Source organism: Danio rerio, chromosome 15 (assembly GCF_049306965.1).
Source record: "Danio rerio strain Tuebingen ecotype United States chromosome 15, GRCz12tu, whole genome shotgun sequence".
NCBI classification, from domain to species: Eukaryota; Metazoa; Chordata; class Actinopteri; order Cypriniformes; family Danionidae; genus Danio; species Danio rerio.
Window position 1 is genome coordinate 19187525 of NC_133190.1, and position 22328 is coordinate 19209852.

The 22328-nt window shown below is 35.4% G+C and overlaps 1 protein-coding gene across 2 annotated transcripts in view; it reads right to left on the reverse strand.

Moving 5' to 3' along the window:
* tyw1 (tRNA-yW synthesizing protein 1 homolog (S. cerevisiae)) overlaps positions 1 to 22328 on the reverse strand; it is a 134123-nt gene that overhangs the window by 18227 nt on the left and 93568 nt on the right. For both annotated transcript variants that reach the window (XM_073923137.1, NM_001077156.2), the window contains exon 14: positions 18543 to 18653. In XM_073923137.1, the coding sequence (XP_073779238.1) occupies positions 18543 to 18653 (111 nt within the window). The remainder of the gene's footprint in view (positions 1 to 18542; positions 18654 to 22328) is intronic.

Here is a 22328-nt window from a genome sequence, read left to right on the forward strand (position 1 = left end):
CCCTCAACAAATACAAATATCGGCTGCTCCGCACATCCCATATATATATATATATATATATATATATATATATATATATATATATATATATATATATATATATATATATATATATATATATATAATTACATATATACATACATACATACATACATATATACATACATACATACATACATACATACATACATAGATATACATACATATATATACATACATAGATATACATACATATATATATATATATACACACACACACACACACACACACACACACACACACACACACACACACACACACACACACACACACACACACACACACACACACACACACGCTCAAAAAAGTGTTTAAAAACATCCCATTAATACTAGCAGATAGCAATACTCATTTATCAAGCATACCCTAAATATTGTACCAAAGTACTTGTTTAAAGAATATGACACCAATAAATCATGCACCCTTATTTTAAACATACTGTAAAAATGAACATATATAAATAACAAGGGTGTGTTTATTATTTAGCTAAGGTTAAAAAAAAACACACGGTATCTTCCATCTTCCTTTAAAATATTCACAGGCATGCTATATCCAACACAGCTGATATCGGACTGACTCTTTAGAAGTCTCTTTTAGGTTTAACTGTGCCTCACTGTACAAAAAAGGGCACACAAACACACTGTGAATCATATCAGCACACACAGCCCAAGGACTCAGTGGCGCGTGGAGGCTGATTTGGTTTTTCTAAGGATGATGGAGACTGAGACGTCCAGATCATCTCTTTCAACACCTACACACACACACACAAACATACACACACACACACATGAATGGCAGGACAGCATTCACATCACACCTTATAGATGTAGCTGTGATCAGGACTAGAGCGGCATGTATCTTATACTGGGAGTGCAAATTCAGCTTAGATTAAAGTGGACATATTACGCCCCTTCAAATCATAAAATGCAACACCAGATCATAATAGCGTGTCAAGTATCTTATTTGAGCAAAAACCAAGTTTCAATGTGTGCCCCTTTAAATGCAAATGAGCTGCTGTTTCCAGATGAGGGCGGAGCTTTTACATGCTATTCTGACACTTCAGAAACAACAAAACAAGCAAATTTCATGCAGACGAAATGTCAGAAATTATTGATAGTGATTAAAATGTTGCCTGTTCAGTGTTAGACAATGATTAAGAGAAAATATTTACAACTTCTAGACTGAACCAGGACATTTCTTAAAGGTAGATACATTTATGCAGTTGTTGAGGAGTAAATTTTAATAAATTTACCTACTAACAAAAATTACTGCTCTGTTCTGATTAACGTATTAACGGATTAAGTCAATTTCGGGGTCTATTTCTCCACTTAACCCATACATAGGCGCACTGTATTATGAGATGCATGCTAAAGCACACAGTCTACAAAAAGGGTAACGTCCAGAGAATAAACAATGTTTTAATGTGTGTCCCTTTAAATGCAAATGAGCTGCTGCTTCCAGTTGAGGGCGGAGCCTTTAAATGCTATTCTAACACTGCAAAAACAACAAAACAGGCAAATTTCATGCAGACGAATGTCAGAATTGATCAATAGCGGATAAAAATGTTGCCTGTTCAGTGTTAGACAATGATTAAGAGGAAGATTTTACAACTTTTAGACTGAACTAGGACATTACTGAAAGGGTAGATACATTTATGCAGTTGTTGAGGAGTACATTTATTAAATTTGCCAACTAGCATGAATTACTACTCTGTTCTGATTACCGTATTTTCTGCACCATAAGGCGCACCAGATTATAAGTCTTAATTACGGGTCTATTTCTGTACTTAACCCATAAATAAGGCGCACCATATTATAAGATGCATGCTAAAGCACAGAGTCTACAAAAAAGAGTAACGTTCAGAGAATAACTAAAGTTTTAATGTGTGTCCCTTTAAATGCAAATAAGCTGCTTCCAGATGAGGGCGGAGCCTTTACATGCTATTCTGATGCTATGTTTACACCAGATGTGGCATGCATGGATGAATCGAGCTATTCTCGTGTAAATGGATGTGTAAACATTTTGAGTTTACTTACTTCGTTTGCGTGTCAAATCAGTTTAATTCACGTGTCAAATTTAGTCATGGGAGGGGCTTCTGTCTGCCAGGTGACTCTAACTTTGCTGCTAAATGGCTAACATGGATTTTATTGAGAGAATAGCTGTGTTTATGTGCTTTAGGAAGACTGAAGAACAGCGATGATTCTTTTAGAGCCATGTCTGAGTTCACTAGAGCAGGGCCGGAGTGGGACTCTTTTTCAACCCTGGAGTTTCAAGCCTCAGACCGGCCCACCTCAGTTAACCACTGACTATATTAAAATAAGGTTATTTCCAATTCAGTTTCTAATTACACTATCACGTCTTTTTTTGAGAAAACAGCACTTTTAGAACTTCAAATGTTCAACAAACCTTACAGTATTATGTCTTAACAATAAAAATGAAAAAAAATAAATAAATAAATTGTTACTCAGACGAGGACCGAACCCAGGATGGCCGCGTCATAATCTAACGTACTAACCACTGTACAACAACAGCTGCATGTTGATTGGCGACTTATCTAGTTATATCATCATTATCTTGCATCCTGCTCACGAGGCTACGTGAAAATAGATAAAAAGAGCAGAGCTGCGGTAAAATAATGAATAAGAAGGCTGTGGTCAAGTAAATAAATAAATAATTTTTAAAAAGTGTGACTGCTGAGAGCAACCGATTCTGGAACTAGGGACACCGGCCCTCGCGGCCAAAAAACGGACCGGCCCACCGGGAATTCTCCCGGTCCTCCCGATTAGCCAATCCGGGCCTGCACTAGAGCCATTCTGCGGTGCCCCCAGCTCTGTGAGGTCATAAACTCCACCAGAAACTACACCTGGATTACGGAAGCTTTCAGCGGTGCTTCTGGCTATGCCGAGATCAGTTTGATGAACTGTTGTCAATGTAGGCAGGAGGATTTTCCCACCTGGGCACCAACAACAGACGCTATGTCATAATCACACCCCCACAGGAGCAAGCTACTGATTGGTTATCGCGGCGCAAACGTCTGCTGAAGTTACACTGTTAGTACAAATCTTTGCAAAAAAAATTAAATAAAAACCTCTGCCGTAAGACTATATGGTGCATAATAAATGCATGCTAACGAGATAATAGGATATTGAGGATAAAATAATGACAGCTCTTATCACTGTGAATACAATCAGATGTTATTTTTTTTAGCCACATTAGCCATTCAGCAAGCACATTCAGAAAGGATAATCAGAAGCAATCTTAAAATATGAACTGATAAACTGGTTTTGGATATCAAGTTAAAGTACAAAGCATTGGTATTTATTTACCCCCATCCATCAGAAACAGTGTTGAACCAAAGCAGTTTGGTGTAATATATATTTTGCGCAAATATATAACACTTTACTGATATTCTCAAATATCATTCTCTATATTTATATTTATATGATTTTCTAAACTAATACCATATCCTCAGTGGCTCATGTCAAGAGTCTATTAAGATGCTTAAACAACACCACACCAGAACATTGGTAATGTTTTTTTTTTTTTTTTTTTTTTTTTTGCAACAGACGTTTAAAATTTCCAGCTATTATACATTACCTGACAAAAGTCTTGTCTCCTATACAAGTTTTAGAAACAACAAATAATAACTCAACTTCTACTTGATCATTTAGTATCAGAAGTACCGTATATGAAAGGCAAAGACCCCTAGATTACTCTTATCTTACCTAAATAAAATATGATCATGCCTTGATTTTTTAAATATTTAATTAGGACAGCAAGGTCTTACTTTGCTTAGACAAAACTCTTGTGACTTATCAGAAATAATGTACAGTATCGAATATAAAGTCAGTGGAAAAAGAATTATTATTGTGTATGACTCCCATGAGCTTGGAGGACTGCATTTATACATCTCTGCAATGACGCAAATAACTTCATAAAGTCATCTGGAATGGCAAAGAAAGCGTTCTTGCAGGACTCCTAGAGTTGATCAAGATTCTTTGGATTCATCCTCAATGCCTCCTCCTTCAGCTTACCCCAGACATACTCAATAATGTTCATGTCTGGTGACTGGGCTTGCCTATCCTGAATCACCTTGACCTTCTTTGCTTTCAAGAACTTTGATGTGGAGGCTGAAGTATGAGAAGGAGCGCTATCCTGCTGAAAAATTTGCCCTCTCCTGTGGCTTGTAATGTAATGGGCAGCACAAATGTCTTTATACTCAGGCTGTTGATGTTGCCATCCACTCTGCAGATATCTCGCACACCCCCATACTGAATGTAACCCCAAACCATGATTTTTCCTTCACCAAACTTGACTAATTTCTGTAAGAGTTCCAATAGGTCTTCTGCAGTACTTGTGATGATTGGGATGCAGTTCAATGATTAATTGGAAAAATCTACCTTCTGCCACTTTTTTTTTTTTAAATAATCAACTAGAAGTCGAGGTATTATTTGTTGCTCTTACAACTAGGATCAACGATAAGACTTTTGTCAGGTGAGTAAACTGAAATGTCAGCTGCTGCAATGGTGCTGTGGGTGGAAATGTGTAGATTGAGGTAATAAGATCCACTTCCCAAGTGACTTCCGACAGTTTTTCAAATGCTTACAGATAAACCCTAATCAAAATAAAGTTACTGGGTTGTCCTTTTTCATGTTTTCTGGGTTGGTAGATGCACAAGATAAATAATTATAGCACTTCAAAATCTGATTTCATACTACGCTCTATTTAAATAACACAATCAGTTTTCACTAATAATACGATCATGTCTTAGTGGACAGTGAGACAAAATGGTGTCAAGTCAGGTCGTGTACTCTGTTTCACACATCATGTTAAGTAGTTATTAATAATCCTTGGCAAGCAAACAGGTGACACATCAGCGCTGGATGGAAAGCGGACTCATTTGTGGTGCGGCCACATGGGTTCATGGGTCTGCTGTGTGTAGGAGTAGCTGTGCTGCTGAAAAGACATTACTCATCCTGTGATAGAGCGAAAACCCATTCTGTCAGGCTTTATCTCGTTTCAGTCTTCATCTCGATGAGATGTTAGCACTCTATTACACTGGACAATCAATAGATGAACATCTCTGAGGCGTCAAGAGAATTGAAACAAAGACGCATCATATCAGTTACGTCTATACTGTAAATAAATGGCTGGGAAAAAAAAGAGCAAGTATGAAATGATAGAGAATAAAAGCCAATTAATTCTAAATAATGTGAATGCTGAGTGTGGTGATTCATGAGACACAACAAATGGCATTATGCAAGTGAATGATTCATACAGAATTTCCTACAGCTGTCATGTTTTCTTGTACCTGAAGCCAATGATTTATGAATATGTATTAGTAAGCACAATTATAAAGATAATCTTAACTTAAGACTATGTAAGCTACAATTTTTTGTTTTGTTTTGAAATACACTTAAAACTTAAACTTAAACTCTTGAAATTGAATTCTGATTAAGTTATCTTTGTACATATAATATATATATATATATATATATACACACAAAAAAAATAGATTATTATGTTTGCGGCAGATTTGTCAGCTGCGCATCCATGATGTGACTCTCCCGTTCCACCACATCCCAAAGGTCCTCTTTTGGATTAAGATCTAGGCTTGCCAGGTTTCACACTCACGTTTGGATTTATTAACGTTGGTCCGCGCCAACTTCATGTCTGACGTACGTGTATTTCTAATGTGTTTTATTTCCATTAGTGACTCCTAGAGGATAAGGCTAATGTTAAATTGTACACTACAAAGTATCACACCAACACACGTGAAAAACATTGCTATTAACTTATAATTGATGAAATGGGTTAACACAATATTTTTGTTTTACCAAATATGTGATTTAAAACATATAAAAGCATTTGCAAATGTATACAACACTACATTCAAATTACAACACAATTTAATTTAGTTGAGTTTGTTTATATTTTACCCAAAATTGGGTTGAAATGATAGCCCAACATCTTTTACAGTATAATCATAAATAAAAAATAAATAAATAAATAAATAAATAAAGAGTATGAAGCAATAAAGCAAATGTAATCGCTTGTTTTTCACTAGGAGCAGTATATGATGCATTATAAATATCCTAGTGCATGTTACTGTTCAGTGAGGACAGTGGGAATAAAAGGACAGGATTCTTGGTTTCCTCATCTCAGTCTTTTGGGCTGTGGCTGATGTCCAAAGCTGATATGCCCAGTCTGGCAGTAAAGTAATGAGCCCAGCTCTTATCTGGCTGCTCTGTAGCCACACAGAATAATGATTACCTACAGAAATGACCTGATAAATCAACGAGGCCATGAAAACACAAGCCTGTCTGCACCAACTAACAAAGACACACATTTACTGTCATGGCTTTAATAAGCCACACAAATGCAGATAAGATTAACTTGATAAAGGCGATATGGAAAAGCATTTAATAGCATGTGATATTAATCAAAAGAAATGAGCGGTATATGACCAATGCTCTAATACTGTCGTACTAATTGTGGAATAATGATGATTCAATCAATAACTAAATCAATGACAATCCTCTTCTTGCACTGGAGAGAACAGGACAGACTTTGTGTGCACTGTTCATGAGTCTTAACACAACAAATTAAAACTGTATTGCATTTAATTAGTTATGAACAATAAACTGGCAACATTTATTTTTATTTACACACTAGGTTCCTTTTCTGTCTTATTTTACCAGTGTTGGGGGTAGTGTACTACAAGTAATGCGAGTTAGTTAATAATATTACTTTTCTAAGTAATGCATTACTTTAAAAAAATTATATTTGAGTTACTTTTTAAGTAGCGAGTTACTTCTGAGTTTAATCAAATCGCTTTAAAAATCATTGCTGAATTAAAATAAATGTAGTCACATTGAATAACACACTCAATGAGAGAATTTGCATCACGGTGGAACAGACAGAAACCAAGATGGCAGGCCACAGTCTTTACACGATGGAAATGTATTTTTAAGTGCATTATAATTATCTTGAATTCATCGAAGAAAAAAAATGGGGAATGTCTCAAGGAATAGTGATTTCAATAACTGATAAGACAAAGCTAAAAAATGTAACAAAAAAAGGACAAAACATTGCTTTAAACTTTTAATAATCACATATACAGCATGTGTAGCTCTGGAGGCAAAAAAGTTCAGCCAGGTAAGAAAAAAAAAGTGAAAAAGTAACGTAATGCATGTTTTCTATAAAGTAAGTGATGCAAAAGTAAGCAATGCAACTACTTACTTTTTGGGAGATTACCTCAATATTGTAATTTAAATCTTTCAAAAGTAAGTTTCCCCAACACTGCATTTTACTGCACAAATGTCTATTCTTGAATCAAAACATATTTATCTGAGAAGCTTCTGATATGCCATTTTCCTATTTTAAAAAATATATATAATTTTTAATAAATGTATATAATTTTTAAATGTATCATTTTGTCCATGTCAGTGGGGTGCATAAAATAATTTATAAGTGAAAATCATTTTTCTTTGGCATTTTTATCTTGTTTTGATGAAAAACTAGTTAATGATTTATTTTTTTTTCAGCAAAGCAAAAGTTACTGCTTTTAACCACTGACTGTATGAACCAATGACCCTTTTCCCATTGAACGCCTTGAGGGCAAAACGCCTGCTTGACGGGCACAAACTGTCGCAAAAGACTGCTGAAATTGGAGCCTTGACATGCGCAGAAGGATTGTCTGATGGAGCCAGAGGAGGAGCCGTGAAAATGAGCGGAGTCGAGCTTCCAACCAAAAGCTTTATGTAAAATCAACCATGCCCCCCGAACTTCTCAGCATGCGTTTGCTGTCATATCAACACAAATCGATGTAATAACGTTAACAAATATGAGGGTTTTTTATATTCAATCGCGCCAGCTCCGGGCCGCAGCGCATAACCTACTCGCGGCGTCGCGGGCTGATTCCGGCTCGCATGCGGCAGCGCCGGCTCGCTCGGCCGCTGCATCTGGCTCAATTGACTCGGCTGGAATCGGGCAGTGAGTCCAGGCATCTGGAGTAGGTCCAGCAGAGGTAGTCAAGTCTGAGCTCTGAGGGGTAAGTCTCCAGCAGGCGAGAATCTAGCCGGAACTGGCCCAAGTGTGTTTTGCTATCTGGGTGGTTAGGCGTGTATCAGCAAACTAATAAAGCCCGAAAAAAGCCCTGACCTAAGCGAATAAACAGTGTTCCACCAGGATCATGTATGTCAGAAACTATAGTTTACTGCTGAACTCATTTTATCATGGTAAAATAACACAGAAATCGAATAATAACACTTCAGTCTCCTGCCGAAGCTCAGACGCGCTGCTTTGAGAAACTGTCAATCACAGCTGTCAATCACGATGACACGCCCAGCATTAAATTACTGCTAAAAACAAACTGTTTACAAAAATGAAGATCTGCACCTAATTCAGCACAATAACCAGTGCCTTAATCGACCAGAACCATCTTTCGCGACATTTTATTGCAAGTGTAATAATTTTTTTTATTTGGGCTCAAATCTCCTTCATTAACACGGAGGAGGCGGGCTTTATGATTTGTACTGCAGCCAGCCCCCAGGGGGCGATCTAACGGCCAAGACCTTCACTCAAACGCAGGCTTGTGGCACACTTGGTATGAACAGAGAAGACGTGGTTTTCTGATGTGTATGACATCCAGCCACCAGGGGGCAATCAAAGAGACCTAAGCTTTATTTTTCATGACACATGAGGTGCACATGGATTTAATGAACAATCATTTTAATACATAATATAATTTCATAATGAATTCCTTTTTAGCATTTGATGTTTTACATTTTTCGACTTTTATTTAGATATAATGTTAAGTACACTTTGAATTAACTTTACCAAATTAAGAGCCCTATCATACACCCAGCGCAATAAGGCGCAAGACGTGTTTGGCCCAATGGGTTGCAATTTTCAAACCAGTGCAACTCTAATTTTTCTATATTCCACCACATTGTTTAAATAGCAAATCCATTTGCGTTACTTTGTGGACTCATGGGTGTTCCAATCTAGAAAAGAGGTGTGTTAGGGGGCATTGTTGGCGCGTTGCTATTTTGAAAAACTAAAAAGATACTGTGCAATAGGCCAGCTGAAAGCAGGTCTAAAGTACAGCGCAAAGCTTGCTTTTGTATCAAATTTTTAGTAGTAGTATTATTTAATATATTCATACTTATTTTTGTTTTATTAAAAAAAAAAGCTTAGATTTGTCCACATGTCTGGTTTTGGACCATATGGGGCATAGCATGCGTGTTTGGATATAACTCTTAAGTGTGTTTTTTTTTTACCACACTACGTTATTATTGTTCATTTGCTGGAAATTAGAACTGAATTTAGAAATAGTTTAAAACAAATATTTGCACCTTACAAACAAAATTTAATATGTAGGCTAATAGATGTCTCCAATGGAGTGCGTACGACACCGTTTCCTTATCTCTGAAAGAGAAAGAGAAAGTAAAAGCTGATTGGAGGAGGCTCATTCTTTATTCTCGCACTGCAGATGCTCTGTTTAACTGTTTTCTCGATAATGAGGCGTTCAGTTTTTCCACTTACAAAGTCCTCCACTCTTAAAGGGAATGTGAGATAAAACTCTCATTGGTTTAATGCACGGTTTGCTCAAAACAAACTCGTTACTCATTTAGAGAATAAGCACAACCCTGTTCGACCATGCGTCGCGGCGCAGAGCGTGTTTTTCTGTCCCTAAAATATAGCAAAAGAGGATTCAGACACGCCCTTAATGGTTTTGCGCCCTGCACGTAAACTTTGCGCCTAGATCATTAAAATAGAGCCCTAAAGAGTTAAATTAACACTTAAATTGTTAACTTAACCAAAAGTTCACATGAACTAACAAAGAAATGTTTCAAAAGAATCAATCAGAGCAGTCTATGTTAATGCAAAATTTTCTATCTATAAATATTATTTAATAAATCGAAGAAGTTAAAATGAATGTTTTTTTTATGAACTAGCATTATTTTAGATGATATTAGATGATAATATCTATTACTTTAACATTAACTAGCCATCTCATTGTTAAATATTTCTAAATACTGTAATAATATTAGACTCACAATAAGTAAGTCACAATGCATATTTCTGACTGTAGACCATGGGTTTATTTGTGAAAATAGTCAAAACGATAATGTTTGAAGTCTGTATTTAAAGATCATATTCCATAAAGAAATTTTAATTAATAATATGCATCACTAAACATCTAGACAAATTTGAAGATAATTTTCTCAACATTTAGATTTGTCAATCCACAGATTTTCAAATAACTGTATTTCAAACAAACCATACATCAATGGAAAGCTTAGTTATTCATCTTTCAGGAGACGTACAAATCACTTATAGCTGGTTTCATGGTCCAGGGTCACATTTGTGGTTTTATTGTGCCCATCTCAATCTGCATTATTCCAAACAATAAAATTCACTTTTTCCCCACATCAAACTAAGCAAGTTAAAACAGGCAACAACAACAAAAAAAGCATTTGTTGACTGCCAGTTTGAGTAAACATTTCTCCAGCATTGTGTAGCAGCTCCTGCATGTAGAAAATCAAGAAGAAGGATGCACAAAGGTGCTGTGAAAAGTGAGGTGTTTTGAGCAGCTGTTGGCCGCTGTAATTACTGCAGGGGCGAGAGCTGCACTCGGGTCGAACAGCTGGAGGGGCTGAACGCCTCCATAACTCACGCAAACACATATCAAACTCCACCAAACTTAATTACCCTCCGCATTCATCACCGCTCTGCTCCACATCTATAAAAGTGGCCAAACATACAGAAAACAATGCGGCCGTTGCCAGCAGTTTGATGAGTGGGTCACCGGTGTCCTATAGAAGTAAATGAGATGTCAAGAAATGTGATGTCTGGCTACATATAAACCATGTTTAATCACCAGAGACACTTGTTTTCCTGGCCTTGGCGTGGATTAAGCCTCATTTGTCTAAATAAAGGGCACACTAAATGAAATGGATGAGTTACAAAGGAGCAGCTAGTAACAAGTCAGTGTTGGAGAAGGTGATTTTGGGTTGAGTTACTAATAGTTTAGGTTTATTTTAGTCAAATAAATGCATGGATCAAGAGCCATGTTAACACTTCAGTTTAAGGATGAATTCTCACAATTATCAAGTGGCTTTTTACCTGCCAATGATTAAGATATTAGCTGTTTATTAGCAATTATAAAGTACTCTTATTCTACATCCCTAACCCTACCTAAACCCAACTACTACTTTAATAACTATCATTATGAGGCAAATTATGAGTTTGAGATAAAATATAGCTAATCATAGCTAATTTTTAGGGTTTTATGGGTCTGTTTGTTAATTACTGAGAACTGCGGCACAAAAGGTTTAACGATCAAATAAGACAAGCTAATATTAAAAACATCTATGGAAAAAAAATTAAAAGACCACTTGAAAATCTTCAGTTTATAGCAGGGGTAGGGAACCTATGGCTCGGGAGCCACATGTGGCTCTTTGACCAAAAAATGTGGCTCTACAGCTTTCTCTCAGTTCAATAATATTTTAAAGTTTAAAAAATTAGAAACTGTCACTAGAAATCAGTTTCCTATTAAAAATACAATTACAATTCCATGTTTGATGTATTTTTTACAGCCAAATTAATAAGAACTCAGTTTACAATAAAAGGACGTTTCCACCAAAGCGCGTGTGTGGCACTGTGGATTAACTTGAATCGCAACAATCTCGGCACGCAAATTCAAACAACATTCGTGGCAAAAAGAAAGAAAGAAAGAAAGAAAAAAAAAGTTTTTAAATACACGCACGCACGCACGCACACACACACACACACACACACACACACACACACACACACACACACACACACACACACACACACACACAATTTATAGTAGTTATAATATACCCAATGGCTCTTTAAATAATGTCCTTCAAAAATGGCTATTTGCTGAAAAAAGGTTCCCGACCCTTGGTTCATAGATTAACTGTATTTCTAGGTGTTTGAGTAAAATGCTAATATTTGTTATATTCCTTATAATGTATATTGTGTAAAATGCATAATTTTTATATGCACTATGTCATGCATAAAACAAATGGTCAAATATTTAACTCTTTGGTTAAGTTTTTAGAAAGTCTAATAAGTTCATCGAGGCTGTATTAATTTAAGCAAATATACAGGTAAAAAATATTAAACAAAAACAAAAAACTACAATGTTTTTATTTGAGCAAACTTATTTTCAGAAGGGCCACAATTCAAGTGGTATGCGGGTTTCCTTCTAGTGGTACGGGGAGGAATCAAATATGTTTTATGTAAATGCTACATATATTTAAAAATTATTTATATATTAATATGATGACATATAGCCTATATTTACAGGTGTTAATAAATAGGATACCATATGTTAAAACTTTACATTTAAATACAGTTTTGTTTTGTTTTTTTACTTTTTAAAAATCGGTTTTAACTTTTAAAAGCACAATTTTAATTTAAATATTGACCTTTTTATTTTTTAGCAACTTATTTTTTTTTTTACATACAAGTACAGTACAGTGTTAATGTTCCAATTATTTATAATGTTTAAAGTGGCTGAAAATAATATTCTTAATAACAGGAATGAAACTGCATCGTTTTTTAAACTATACAGAGCAGTAGCTGCTTTACTGTATTTCAATACTGCTCATTATGGTGGTACTTGGAGAGACAATTTGGTCACACTTTATTTTGATGGTCCGTTTGTTTAATTAAGTTACATTGCATTTAGATGCCAACTAATTTTTATTAAATTATAGGTAGAGGATGGGATTAGAGTTAGTGTAAGTTGACATGTACTTGCAAAGTTTCTTATAGTCAGTTAAATGCTGAAGGACTGGTAAATGTCAGTATCAACAGACAGTCTACTAATAGTCTACTAATACTCAAATGGGCCATCAAAATAAAGTTTTAGCGACTTTTTTTTTTTTTCCTCTGAGGTGGTACTTGATGAAAAAAGTTTGATAACCACTGCTCTATACTATACATACTATAGCCTGTTAAGGTGATTTTGCAGTTGCTCTGAAACACAATGACTAAAATAATATAAAGGCCAATAGTGTCGTTTTCTATAACTACAGGGTGTAATATTCTAAAATACACCACAGTTTACTGTACTGAAAACGAAAGTATATCACAGTATTATTACAGTTTATTTGTATTCACTATAGTAAACAAAACAGTATGCAAATACTATAATACATTACTTGACAAAAGTCTTGTCGCCTATCCAAGTTTAGGAACAACAAATTATAACTTCTAGTTGATCATTTGGTATCAGAAGTGGTTTATATGAAAGGCAAAGGCCTCTAGATTACGTTTATTTTACCAAATTAAAATATGATCATGCCTTAATTCTTAATTATTTAATTAGGACAGTAAGGTCTGACTTTACTTAAAAGTCTTGTCACAGAAATAATGTACAGTATAGAATATAAAGTAATGGTGCAGTGGAAAAAGAATTAATATTGTGTATGACTCCCATAAGCTTGGACGACTGCATCCATACATCTCTGCAATGACTCAAATAACTGCATAAAGTCAGCTGGAATGGCAAAGAAAGCGTTTTTGCAGGACTCCCAGAGTTAATCAAGATTCTTTGGATTCATCTTCAATGCCTCTTGCTTTATCTTACCCCAGACATGCTTAATAATGTTCATGCCTGGTGACTGGGCTGGCCAATCCTGGAGCACCTTAACCTTCTTTGCTTTCAAGAACTTTGATGTGGAGGCTGAAGTATGAGAAGGAGCGCTATCCTGCTGAAAAATTCGCCCTCTCCTGTGGTTTGTAATGTTATGGGCAGCACAAATGTCTTAATACCTCAGGCAGTTGATGTTGCCATCCACTCTGCAGATATCTCGCACACCCCCGTACTGAATGTAACCTCAAACCATGATTTTTCCTTCACCAAACTTGACTGATTTCTATGAGAATTTTGGGGCCGTGTGGGTTCCAAAAGGTCTTCTGCAGTATTTGTGATGATTGGGATGCAGTTCACCAGATGATTTATCAGATTCATCAGCCACTTTTTTTTTTCTAAATGACAAACTAGAAGCCAAGTAATTACTTGTTGCTTTTACAACTGGCATAGATGACAAGACTTTTGTCAGATAGTGTATATACAGCATAATACGATTTAATATACAGCATAAAACAATATGGTTTAATACAGTATAATATTGACTATAAATTACACTAGAATTTTTGATGTGATAATTATAGCAGTGTAACCAATTTTGTGAATCAGCAAAAAATATGTTTGCATTGGAATGCTGAAATTAAACGACATATTAGAAACAAATAATCTCTTTAAACAAGTAAGATGAGCATTTATATATCATTTAAATCTTTACATCAGAGCTATATGTGAACAACCAGTTTAAGTTTGCGAAATCAAACACCACCGAATGTCTCAAATAATCAAATAAAAGAAAACATTTTACATTAGCATTTTCTGACAAGTGATTAAAAGATGAATGCAGGCTCAGAGATTCTCACAGGGTAAACTCAGCAATATTTTCCTCTCACTTCTTCATGGCCTTTATTTTATCCGAGTGAAGAAGGCGTAAATCCAGCCTTCTGCGCTCTAGCAAAGTGGGCGATTATTGTTGCTAGGTAACAGCATGTCATAGTTGAAGCTGGCTTTATTTTGAAGTGGCTCTGCTTTGAATGTGAATGCGCTGATGTGGACTTCCTATGGGGCAGGAGCACATGGGTCATATTACTGGATGTTGACTCCTAATGAGATTATGGGCAATTCTCAGGATCTCTTTATAACAGCCCTCCATTCACCACAATAAAAAAAAGAGCTGCTAATGTGAAGATAAGAGTGCAGGAGGGGAAAAAATACCTGGAAGATTTCATGCAAACTGCAGCTGAACACAGGAGAAATGAGAGTGAATAGAACGATAGTTAGCTGATGTGATGTGGACTGGATGGAAAAACAGCAAAGAGTGCTTAGAGACTGTACAAAACATTATGTGATGTTGTGCTGCGTCAGGTCACGAGTGAATCGGTTAGACATTCGGACAATTAAAGTAGTCCGGTGTAATTAAACAGGTCAACAGATTCCAGCTGCATTAAGGCAAATAAAAACAGGCAGCGATTTAATCAGTTCAATTGCATTAATCTTGAGGACACATTGATTAAGTAGGATGAGAGTCTGAATTAAAAACTAGCATTTCATTAAAAGGCCATTTAAGTCACTAGATGACTATTTAAATGCAACAATCCTGGCATTTCACAGGCGGCTGACTCGGGTCTTCATGGTTCATTAGAAAGATGGAATAAATGTAAAGTGCATTCTGAAAATAATGACTGAAGGCTTTTCGTTATTAAAATGAAAGAGACCTGAAATTCTAACTCCATAATTATTTGTTTACACTTAAACTTTTGTGCTGTAGATCCATGACTAATTTTTTTTATAAAAGGGACTGAGCTGAAAAGAAGGAATGAATGGCTAGGAGAGATTTAAAAAACGTACAAGCCAATCTTCCCAAAGTAATAATGAAGTGATGGCGCGGATTTTCTGATGGATTTCCGCTTCAGGAGTAACACATATAATTTCTTATATCTTTATGATGGATCTTTTTCACATTTCCGGGTTTCTCAGTAGTGAAAGGCGTCATAGTTGGGTAAACTTAGAGCGCAGTAAATTGAAGAGGGTAAAACAATTTTTTTTTTTCAACTCCATTTGCTGAACTAATAAAAGAAAAACTCATCGATGGTGTTATCAAGACTTTCAGGAAAAGGAAATAAATTGTGCGAGACTGATGACAGCAGCCAGAGGAGAGAATAATGTCAAATTTACTCTCAGCTCCAAAGACGCTGCATTAGAAACACCTTACATAAGCGGCAATTGGTTTTTTGTAATTTGACGCAAAGATGATATAATACATTCATAAATGCATATACAGTTGAAGTCAGAATTATTAGCACCCCTTTCAATTTTTTTCTATTTTAAATATTTCCCAAATGATGTTTAACAAAGCAAAGAAATTTTCACAGTATGTCTGATATTTTTTTCTTCTGGAGAAAGTCTTATTTGCTTTATTTCGGCTAAAAGTAAAATAAAAGCAGTATTTAATTTTTTATTTAACATTTTAAGGACAGAATTATTAGCCCCTTTATATTCATCTTCGATTGATTACAAAACAATACATTATTATACAATAACTTACCTAATTATTCTTACTTGCCTAAATAACAATGTTAAGCCTTTAAATGTCACTTTAAGCTGTATAGAAGTGTCTTGAAAAATATCTAGTAAAATATTATTTAATGCCATCATGGCAAAGATAAAATAAATCAGTTATTAGAGAGGAGTTATTAAACAACAAGGGGGCTAATAATTCTGACTTCAACTGTAAATGTCCATAGGTTTTAAAAAAAACAGATGTCACACTGCATGACTATCTGAGCTAACATTTTACGTGTAACGCAGTGGAGTCTTGTTGGACACCTCGTTGGAATGAGCTAATTGAGCGATAGTCGAGCGAACATCACCAGCACGAGTGGCATAGCTCAGAGCGCATGGCAACAAGTTTTGACACTATCATTCCTGAACCGGTTTCCTTATTTTTCTTTTTTTTTCCATTAGATATCAGATTTTGCCTACTCTTCATCACGAGTAAGACAAGTAGGAATCATTAATAAGTGTGTGTATTATGTTAAGCACATTTGAGCATCACATACAGTATTACTTGCACATTTATTGAATGGAAAGTTTCCGATTCACGTATGCAAATTCATCTTCAGATGGTACCTGATGCGGCAATTGTTGTGCTTGCCTCTAGGAGTCGTCAATGGAAATAAAACAAACTGCACATACGCCATGAAGTTGGCGTGGACCAACGCACATTCTCATGTTCATTTCATCGTAAATATGAGCTTAAAACCTGACGTACGCAATTTTTTTGTGCGTACGCAGCGTTGATACATGAGGCCCCTGACCTTTTGAAGATTTGAAAACAACTGTTTCCTGATTTATTTGACATTTTATGTGTTAAATATTTTGAAGTTCATTTCTTTGCCAGTTTGGGTGTAGATTGGACCAGTTTTTAACCAGTTTTAATAAAGACGGCTGAGGGTACATTCAGTCTTGAGTAAGAAACAGATTGTACTTTGTGTGTGTTTTTATTCACTTTTGGATCATTTTACAGGTCTGGGGTCAGCTCTGAAGTGGCTGTCTGACATTTGTATACTTAAGATATTTCTGTGAAGTCTATCTGTGTTTTAACCAATCAGGTTAGAACACCTATATGTATAATGCAGCTAATGATGTTATGTGAGAATTTAATTGTTGTTTTGAGATTGTAGACAGAGCGCCCTACAAACTGATGTACGAGTGTGGAAGCTGGTGTTCTGCTGATAAGACTGCAAACTATCTTCAGTAATATATCTTTTACTCCGGCTCTTCTTCATGTGACAGACTGGTCATTTTTGGCTAAAAACTGTGAATATCCCTACAGAAGGAAGAATTAACAACCTTAGGGTGCTCTTATATTTTCGATTGCCGGGTCCAACTTCATGACTAGTTTGTGTTTACACTGTCTTTTCTTCTGAACCCTGGTACGCTTGGGTCTTCAAGCTCCTGTTGGGTGTACAACTGTTACTAGGTGAAAGCACGAAAGCAAAGCACCAAAATGGAAAGACGTACACATTTCAAAGTTGTTCTGCTTTCACTGAATCTTTTGGTTTTGTTATCAAAACCAAAATAGAGAGAGCCACTTGTGTCTATCTGCTGCAAAAATATTAAAAATGTTCAGAACATCAAGTGATGTATGCAGAAATAGGAGGAGACAAGAAAACATTATCATTGTGTTTGCACTGGATCAGTCCCGCATGTTGCTAAGTTATTTTTCAACTCAAAACTACAAGCAAAAGCTGCACAATGTGGCATCAGATCAATATTTTTGCGTTCCCAGTTGTTCTGCATTACAGGAACAGATAGAGCGCCAGAGCCGAAGCAACCAGATGACATAATCTAAAATAATAGTCCATTTAATTAGTCCAAAATATTAAATTGTTTTTACAAATTTCACAAAAAGGCATCATTTACATTATATTAGGGCATACAAGTCTTGATAAAATGGTGTAGCCTTTACAAGGGACACATTTTGTTTGGTGTTTTAGTTCATCTTGGCAACAATTTACACTCTTTCTACAATAAATACTATTGTAGTACAATAATTTCTTTACCAATCAAGCTTTCAAACCAAAACCAGGGCATTTGTGGCATTTCATTGAGTAGCTTGTGCAGCAAACACTACAAATTCATCTTATCTGAGGTCAAAATCAATCCTACCTTGATTCACCAACTCTCGGCACATGCATTAGGAGAATAAATTTAATGAGCTCGTTCATTACCTGCAAAAAGGCTTAGGAGGAAATGCTAGGGATTCCAGCAATGGCTTAATAAAGTTTTACCTATTAAACCCAAAAAGGGTTTGCAGACCCTCATTAAAAGCTGATGGCTGAATTAGGTGGGTGAGAGGCATACCTTGACCTCGATGAAATCTGGCTGGCCAAGGGCGATGAGATCCGCGTAGGCCTTCAGCTCATCCACATTCCAGGCCTTCACCAGGGTCAGTCTGTAGACCGTACGCTGTTGCTGGAGGACCAAACACAAGCAGGAACGATCAAATTAGATTAAAGCACCATACAAAATCTTGGGCAGAAGAGTTGCTCATAACCCATTTTAGCAGTCTGATGCATTTCTTATTGGAATTAGATAATTCAACAGGAAGGGTGAGTTTATTGGTTGAAAAAATAGGATGGCTACACTACTTTAGGTTACAATTTAGAGTATTAACAAACCGTTAACGAACACTGCTAGCTTATTAATCTGCTAATTAGGTGTTTATTATTAGTTAGTAAGGTAGAAGTTGGGTTTAAGTTTTGGTTAGTGATAGATTGCATGCAGGGCTTGACATTAACTTTTTTGATCACCAGCCACAGTGGCTAGTAGATTTCCAACATTACTAGCCACTCGCCATTTTCACTAGCCTCACTTTTTTTGTTGGGAAATATATTTTTTTATGCGTAAATTTGACTTTGACATGCTAAGATGACTTGATTTAGATGTTGTGTTATGTCCACATGCCTCCTCATTGATTTAACTTCTTGTGTGTGTTGTGTATTAGCTTGCTCAGTGTGCATGAGCAAATGGGTTGTTGCAATGCAATCAGTTTTTATTTTACATGACTTTTTACGGCTCAAAATTAAGGATTCACCAAATTTATCTCTGACCACACCAAATAAGTATTTCTTAGCCACAATGTTTTAATGTGTCAAAACAAGGAAAATATAGCTGTATAGGTGCACTTTTTAATTCAACAAAACTTTTATTTAAAAAAATAAATAAATAAATAAATAAAAAGAAGTATGTATCTAAAATATACACAGTAATCTGTCCTGGCTAAAAGTCCCAGATCACCAGTTAACTACACATAAACAGAGAGTAATCTCCCATTAAAGCAATGTTATTGTATAAAAATATAATTAAAACATATTAACAAAAATAACTAAGCAAAAGAAAGCAGGTAAAACATGCCGTGTTTAATAATGAAAGGATAATCATATGCACACAGTTAATATAGGCCTGTTAATCTAACAGTAGGATTAGGGATGTAGAACAAGATCATAATTTATAACTACTAATAAACAGTGAATATCTAAATAATACTCAGGTAATAAGCCAGTAGTTTAATTGTGCATTATTTGTGACCTAAACTAAAGTGTTACCAATAAGATTACAAATAAAGCTTTTTGCTCTTTGGAATAACAATTACTAATTGAATACTAATAATTTAATAAACAATGCTTTAAGATGCTAAATTATTTGCAAAAGATTGAGATAAGATTTGCTGGTGAAATAATATTAGGAGAATAACTGGTTAACCAAAACAAACAGACAAAATAAAAAGATGAATGCGATAAAAAAAAGATGAATTAAAGGGAAATGTGATTTAGTTACAGTAACAGAGACTATTACACAATACATAGTAAATTATTCAGTTGTTTTCATTTAAATACATAAGTTGCAATAACATATACTAGGGCTGAACAATATATCGTTTGAGCATTGATATCGCAATGTGTGTATGCAAGAGTCGCATCGCAGGATTAGATTATTTATTAAAAAATTAAAAGACAAGCATATTACTAATTATACTTTTAAAAAATAATTTATACAATGATGACCATGTTATTTTACGTTTGACTGTTCAATTTCTGTACTTAAATACTGTTACATTTCCAAGAAAATCAGAAAGCACTGTTTATTTCACTTTAATTTGATGCAATGCTATGTCATTTATATAAGTTTGGCCATAGGAGATATGGTCGTGACCAACTGAGCCAGGTTTCTCTCAATGTTTTTTTTTCCTTCACTTTCGTCAATTGGTGGAGTTTGCTTGGTTGGGACTTGTGGAGCCGCTCATCAATGTATTTGTTCTTCAGTGTTTGGACTTTCAGAGGTGAATTTTTACCACGCTTAACTGAACTTCAACTCTAAAAACTGGACTGACACTGTTTCAATTTACTAGAACATCTATGTAAAGCTGCTTTGACACAATCTACATTGTCAAAGTGCTATCGAAATAAACATGGATTGAATATATGCTTGAAATTTATTATATTTTATAGAGATGCACTGCATAGTAAAAGACTTGATCCCCCCACAGGTGATCTAAATTAAAGAAATCTTTCGAATAGAGCTTTTTAAATCACCTGGTAAATTATGTTCCTATCGCAGCAAAACAAAATATCACAAGGGCAGATTTTTCCAATATCGTGCAGCCCTACATCATATAAATGTATTTATGATTATAATTTAACCATAACTAAAAAGATCATGATTATTGGCAAATATCTAAAAAGGACACAAAGTGAATAATTATTTAAAATTGATTTGAAATTACTTTATTATTATAAAATAATGTAACATTAAAGGGGTGGCCCACCACGATATCATATTTTAAACTTTAGCGGATGTGTAATGCATCTGTGTAAACATAAGCAACATCTCTGAATGTAAGATGCTCAAAGTTCAATGCAAAGGGAGACATTGTATTTTACAGAGTTAGCTTCGCAAAGCCTACAGCGAACGAATTTGGGGATTACAAAAAACAACATCCAGGCTAGTGATATCAAAAGCGCTTCAGGCTAAGCACATTCACCACATGCATACATCGCGGGGCATGGCCAAAAGTGCTGTAATGTTATAGCAGAGGAAGCTAAAATGCAGTCCAAACACTGCTTTTTTCACAGACCTTGTTGTTTCTCTATTTGGGCTTCCAAAAAACACGACGAAAAGAAAGAAGTTCTTACAATTTAATTTTAATTATGTTTCACAGGATTATCCAAAATATATAGATAGTATATGACAAAGGAGAGCTTCCAGAATCTCTCCCAGTTCAGTGCTAGATTCTGCTAAAAACTTCTCCAACCATAATAGACGAAGCTGTTGATTGTTAGTTACAACATGTCAGTATTTTTATTTATTGAAATTGATCAACTACAGGCACAGTTTCTAGCATTAATGGTGTGCTGTAGGGAGGACGTAAAACAAGGATGTAAACAACGGGAAATGCTGTTTATCACCACTAACAATTTAGCTTCAAATTCAGATTTATTAGTCAAACCACAGTAAACAGTAACAATCTTCAGCAGCGCTCCAGTGTGTCTCTAGGCGGATGCTTTTCCTGCGTTCTACATCTCAAATAACGAACTCGCAAAAGATATGTGAACGATTCATATTACTTACACATGCGTATTATAATATATATGAAAGACACTTGGCAGATTTTATTTTAGAGAGCAGGCGTGAGGCTCAACTGTGTGCTCTTTGTGTCATTTGCTGTGTCATATCTAAACAGATATGGCTAAAAGCTACACTGACTGTTTACACAGAGCAAAAGTGTGTGCTTGAAGACGTGTCAAGCGTTTCCTGGTGATGTGGAGCTGATTCGCGATTCACAGTACAATATATTTGCTGACCAATCACAGCCTCTTAAGGGTGGGCCTTTCAGAGGAACTAGGAAATTTGACAGTCGTTTTCATGTTAGCTGAGTATCTGTATATAATGAAAGTAAGATGTATGAAAAAAAAAAACTGATTTTCTACAAATGAAGCATGAGTACACATTGCTTGGATTCTTATAAACACAACCAAACCTTAAAAATATGCTCTGGACCACCCCTTTAAAAACTACACTATGTCAGAAGAGATAGGAAAACAAAATAAACTGTACGTTTTGCTATTTTCGAAATACCGGACTTGGTAG